The following is a 6,176-nucleotide window of genomic DNA, read 5'->3' as shown; positions in this document are numbered from 1 at the left end:
TAACCATTAATAAGCATGATTAATGATGAATAGTTCTATATTTCTCTAATAACCTCTTTGTATTCTGTCAAGTAGCACTCCAAAATAAAAATTATGACTTCTGTTATGGCTTCATATTTCTTTACAACAATCACTAAAGTAATTTCCAATCTGGTAAACTAATAACTTACGCCGTTTAGTTTTAACGGAATTACATCTTAATCATCAAGCTAAAGTCATAAGAAAATAATGACACTGTCACTTGAAGGTCATCTCAGTCTTCCGATCACCATGTGTCTAATCAGACACCCTTAAATTAGTTCCAGCAGAAAGTCTAAGGAATTAATGGATCAAACTCCTAGCATATAAGAGTGAAGAGAGTGAAGTCGCTCAGTCGTGTCCAACTCTTTGCGACCCCGTGGACTGTAGCCTACCAGGCTTCTCCGTCCGTGGGATTCTCCAGGCAAGAATACTGGAGTGGGTTACCGTTTCCTTCTCCAGGGGATCTTCCTGATCCAGGGAACGAACCCAGGTCTCCTGCATTGTAGGCAGACGCTTTAACCTCTGAGCCACCAGGGAAGCGGTAAAGTAGTATGCTAGCATATAGAGTAGTATGCTAATATAGTTAAAAGACAATGCAGCAGAATGTCTGATTTAAACTTTTGATAACAGAACAACACAGGAGTGGAAATCTCTGTGAAATCTTTTGTCTCTTTTTGGTAACAAAACATTAATACCTTATACTAGTGTGATACTATAAGGTTTAAAGAATAAAATAACAGAGCTACACAATACACTTGAGATAGGAGAGACTGTCCTAGAACTTACAGGAATAAAGTTCCTTAAGTTCCAGGCACCTCTAGTCAACCCTCATTTTTCACTAGAACAACTACAAGTGGGCCAGGTATAAGGAAGCTGTTCCCTACAGACGGCTCTTACCCACTACACAGCTCTTAGGATACACGTGTTTATACTTTGGCAGAACTGTCACATGGATGCTATAATCTGTATAATCTCCATAATTGTGGGAATTATACAACACTATTCGGTGAAATTTCTTGCCTTCGTTCATGATTTCTTCAGTCTTTTTTTCAGTGGACATACAGTTTTCTAAAAAGTTTGAATCTTCTAAGTACATCTCATCTCCTGAAAAATAATAGTTTAACTTTAGTGTTATTTTATAAAACCTTCAATATATTAGTATTTATTTTTATTCATGTGTTTGGAACTGATATAGCTGTTAAATAATCAGAACTTTTTGAGTTTACCTCAATATATTTCTTGTGTTTTTAATATCCCACCTAACCTCACCTGTTCCCCATTTTCTAGCCAAGAATTTTCTTTGGGCACATAAATATTTATAACTGGTACTTTTTAATCCTGAACTATAATTTTTTATACTAATTCAAGACTCTCTTTATTTCATTCAATATAACATTCATCTCGATATCCATATAATTTTGGTGTTTCAATGTGGGCTGCTCCAATCATTTTAAGGTTAGAGAAATCATCATTTACACATCAAAACTGCTAAGCTGTCCCACTGCAGGATGAGTAACAAATATTATCATGATTCTGAGAAGTGAGACAAGCAGCCGTAAGTAAGAGAGGTCAGAAAACTCCACTGTAAGCTGCTAAAAAACTTCTGTACTAACCCAACAATAACTGACCACCAACAAAACTCTCTTTCAATCAAATAAGTATAATTTACAAGTTTTCATAATTCAAAATTAAAAGGTAAAGTGAGATAATATTCAAGAGAACTCTTGCCAATGTCTAGGAAATATATTTACTTAAGTGTATATGAAGTAATATATCCAGAATTTCTGATTATAATAAAAACTATGAATATCTTATAGAACTTGAGCTTATCTAATTAGTTCCACTGTAGCATATAAAACATAGATTGTAATTCATGTGTCTGTGTGGGAGAACATTGCCATACAGCCCAGAGCATTAAATGGGAATATCAACAAGAGCACTGGTAAACACAGATTTACCTGGTAAAAGATGGATCATCCCATCAGCAGTTAACAATATGATCGGCATCCATCTTTCCGTTCCTTCTGATTCACGATCCAAAGAAAATTTGTGCAAGTCAGAGAGAGAGGCAAAGTTTCCTAGTCTACGTATTTCGTAGAACTGTGGGGGTGCAAGCAAAATTTCCTTTGATATGAGCCTTTCAATTGCCTCTGATGGAGACGACCACTGTGGAAGACAAAGGTAGAGTTTCCTAAGGTTTACCCCATAGACAATCCAAGATTTGAGATCCTTGGATCAGTACTTAAGATCTATCTGAAAAAAATGTATAAATTAATTCATTAATGTATCTTGCTAGATTCCTCTGAGACAACAAGGAAAGATTCAGTGAAGAAAGCTGGGTTGATCCCCTTCAGAGGTTGATTATTAGGACATGGATCCTGAGAACTAGTAAATAAGCCAGGATAGATCACAACGGGTTGAACTGGGAGAGTTGTTCAGCATAAAAGACAGGAGATGCTAAGAAGGCAAGGAGGTTCTGATCACTTTCAAAGGAAGACTAAAGTATAAATTCATGGCAGCAGATTGAGAACTTAGTGCCCGTTCATTCCTCCCATAAATGGGAGGGACTCCCAAGGGTCTCTCGTTCCTGCCTACTTTGGTTAGGCAATAAGGACATGCTGGTGGACAAGACAAAGCTCTCTCAGGCCTAGTAGGACCTTCAGCAAACAAAATGTAGCATGGTACACGCAGTGTGTTACAATGACGGTAAAGAGCCAGGAGCAAGAGAAGCTTTCAGAAAGGTCAAGAGGCGTGACTCAGTCTATTGTCCCAGGAGTGAAGTAACTGCATTATATCAACCAGTCAGCGCTTAACGTAAGTGACCTCACTGCTGTGCCCTCCTTCCCAAGTCTTCCTTCCGTCCACATTCAGATAAAAAGAGCTGATTCAATTAATATGAAATAACTCCAAAAGGTCTTTCTTTCTTTAACTGCTTTACTGCTAAATATCCACATACACTGGGGAAATTGACCCTCACATCCAAAACCAGGGAGTTGAAATTGACTGCCTAGAATAATTATAGGCCAACAATTTACAAGCTCGTATGAGAAACCTGAGCAAAGGAAGTCAGATAAGACTAAGTGACTCGACAATAATGACAATAAAAAACTACAAGACCTCAGCAAAAAAATGTGACCCATAACCAGAAGAAAAATCAGGCAATAGAAACAGACCCAGAAATTATAGAGATGATGGAATTGGCAGAAAAGGACATTAAAAATCACTGTTACAAGTATGTTCCATTGGCTCAAAGATGTAAAGGAAAATATGAACATGAGAGAAATAGGAAATGTTTTTTAAAAAAATAAATGGAACTTCTAGAGATGAAAATTACACTGGATGATATTTACAGCAATTTTGATACTACATATAAACAGAGAAACTTTGAAAATACAGCAATAAATCTATTCAGAATAAAGCACAGAGGCAAAAAGTTAAAAAAAAAATGAACAAGGCATCAGGGACCCACAAAAAATTATCAGGTGGTCTAACATACATGTAATTGGAGTCCCAGAAAATAGGGGGAGGTGAAAAATATTTGAAGAAACAAATAATTATTAACAAAACAAGAAGAAAACTATGCACATCAAAGTCAAATTACTGCTGCTGCTGCTAAGTCACTTCAGTCGTGTCCAACTCTGTGCGACCCCATAGACGGCAGCCCACCAGGCTCCCCCGTCCCTGGGATTCTCCAGGCAAGAACACTGGAGTGGGTTGCCATTTCCTTCTCCAATGCATGAAAGTGAAAAGTGGAAGTGAAGTCGCTCAGTCGTGTCTGACTCTTAGTGGACCCCATGGACTGCAGCCCACCAGGCTCCTCCATCCATGGGACCCTCCAGGCAAGAGTACTGGAGTGGAGTGCCATTACTGAATACCAGTAATTAAAGAGAAAATACTTAAGTAGGCATACATATCAAAACCAAAAATACAAACACATTATGTACAGAGGAACAGAGTTAAAATCAAACTTTTCTAAAAGATGATGAACATGCACTAAATTTACTGTGGTAATTATGTTATGGTGTATGTAGGTCAAACCATCATGCTGTCACCTTAAACTTACACAATGTGCTGTGCTAAGTCGCTTCACTCATGTCCAGCTCTTTGCAACCCTATGGACTGTAGCCTGCCAGGCTCCTCTATCCATGGGGATTCTCCAGGCAAGAATACTGGAGTGGGTTGCCATGCCCTCCTCCAGGGGATCTTCCCGACAAAAGGATCGAATCTTTGTCCCTTATGTCTGCCGCATTGGCAGGCGGGTCCTTTACCGCTAGTGCCACCAGCTGTGTGTCAATTATATCTCAATAAAACTGGAGGAGAAAAAGCAGATTTCTCACCAGAAGATCATGCAAACTGGAAACTAATGAAGTAACATCTTTAAGTACTGGAAGAAAAACGAAACAAAAACGCATACTGTCAACCTATACAGAATTCTACACCCACATGAAATAGCTTTCAAAAAATAAAGGCAAAATATTTTCAGACAAACAAAATTTAGAAGATTCACTGTCAGAAGAACTGAAATTCAGGACATATTAGAGGAAGCTCTTTAGGCAGAAAGATACCAGATGTAGATTTAAATCTATACAAACGAATGAAGAGTGCAAAGATCACATATATAGGTAAACATAAAAAACATTTCCCCTCATTCGCAGTGTACAACAGAGTAACTGCTTAAAGCAAAAATATTCACTGTATTGTAGAGTTTATAGTAGAAATAAAAGTCAAATGTATGACTACAAAAGCATACATGACAGGGGGGGCGAAATGGAAATTTATTATTTTATGGTTCTAATACTACACATGAAGTAAGAGATGTACTGCAAATCCTAAAGCAATGACAAAGAAGTACAGGTAATTAGGCAATAATGGAGATAAAGAGTCCAACAAATACTCAAATAATCCAAAAGAAGTCAAGAAAAGAAGAAAAACAGTGCAAAGAATAGAAGGGACAGATTAAAAAAACTAACAGCAAGATAGTAGATTTGAGAATAACACTGAATGTAAATGATCAAAACATTCCAATTGAAATGCAGAAACTATCATAAAGGATAAAAAGTAAGACTATATGCTGCCTACAATAAACATACTTTAAATATAAAGACAGGTTCAAAGTAAAAAATGGAGGAGGATATGCTATGCTATTGCTAATTAAATGGAAGACTGAGCAGCTATATCACTATCTGATAATAAACTTCAGATTTCAGAATAAGGAACATTATCAGGGATAAAGAAGGCTAGTTCTCACAATCAAAGACTAGTTCATCACAATCAAAGACTAGTTCCAAGCTTGAACAGGCTTACGCAACGCCTTGCAAAGGAGCTTCCAAATACCCGAAGGAAAACCTGGCAGAACTGAGAAGAGAACAAGACAAACCCGCAAACTGTTCGTTAACGATTTCAACAACCTTTTCTCAGAAATTGATGGAACAGGTAGGTAAACGATACAGAAGACCTAAAAAGACACCATCAACTAACTTAATCTAATTGACATTTTAAAAAACACTCCATCAAATACAGCAGAAAACACATTCTTGTTCAGGTGCAGAGGAATCATTCACCAAGGTAGGCCATATCGGTAGCCGAAAGTGAAAGTGAAAGTCGCTCAGTCAAGTCCGACTCTGCGACTCCAGGGACTATACACTCCACGGAATGCTCCAGGCCAGAATACTGGAGTGGGTAGCCTTTCCCCAACAAGTCTCAAATGAAAACGTTTCAAATAAATTTTAAAAGACTGAACTACGAGGAAACAAACGGCTGCGGGGACGAAATAAGTGAAAGCGTGGCAACTGCTCAGGAAGGACCACTAGCAGAACTCCTGGGATCTCCGCCGGCCACCCGCTGGAGAAACCGCGTGGGGAGACATCTTCGAGGCCCTGGGACTGTGAAGCGGGAAAAAGCAGAAAACAGTTCACCAATGTCACAGCTTTGGCCTGCTGGGCCGGGGTCCGGACCGCGTGGGTCCCAGGCCCGCTCAGTAGCTAACTGGCTATTACGGCCCTGAGGCGGCCTACTGGAAGGTCCGGGGGGAGCTGGGCCGCCTGCCGGGGTCCTCATTCTCTAGCTCCTGTGGATCCCCACTCCGGGCCGGGAGGACGCCCTACCTGGCAGTCCACCACCTCCACTAAGTCGGGGAAGACCGGCGGCGGCTCTTT

At 39.3% G+C, this 6,176-nt stretch overlaps 1 protein-coding gene across 1 annotated transcript in view; it reads right to left on the bottom strand.

Annotated features, from left to right (window-relative positions):
* Window positions 1-627: 627 nt before the first annotated feature.
* Window positions 628-6,176, bottom strand: part of NUDT19 (nudix (nucleoside diphosphate linked moiety X)-type motif 19) — a 12,603-nt gene continuing 7,054 nt past the window's right edge. Inside the window, exons 4-6 of the mRNA XM_010849278.1 lie at window positions 6,126-6,176; window positions 1,980-2,187; window positions 628-1,125 (exon numbers count right to left, since the gene is read on the bottom strand). Coding sequence (XP_010847580.1) covers window positions 902-1,125; window positions 1,980-2,187; window positions 6,126-6,176 — 483 coding nt within the window. The 3' untranslated portion in view covers window positions 628-901. The remainder of the gene's footprint in view (window positions 1,126-1,979; window positions 2,188-6,125) is intronic.

The sequence above is a fragment of the Bison bison genome, unplaced genomic scaffold (assembly GCF_000754665.1).
Source record: "Bison bison bison isolate TAMUID 2011002044 unplaced genomic scaffold, Bison_UMD1.0 scf7180017864280, whole genome shotgun sequence".
NCBI lineage: Eukaryota > Metazoa > Chordata > Mammalia > Artiodactyla > Bovidae > Bison > Bison bison.
The sequence above is the reverse complement of the archived record's forward strand: the minus strand, read 5'-3'. Positions and strand labels throughout refer to the sequence as shown.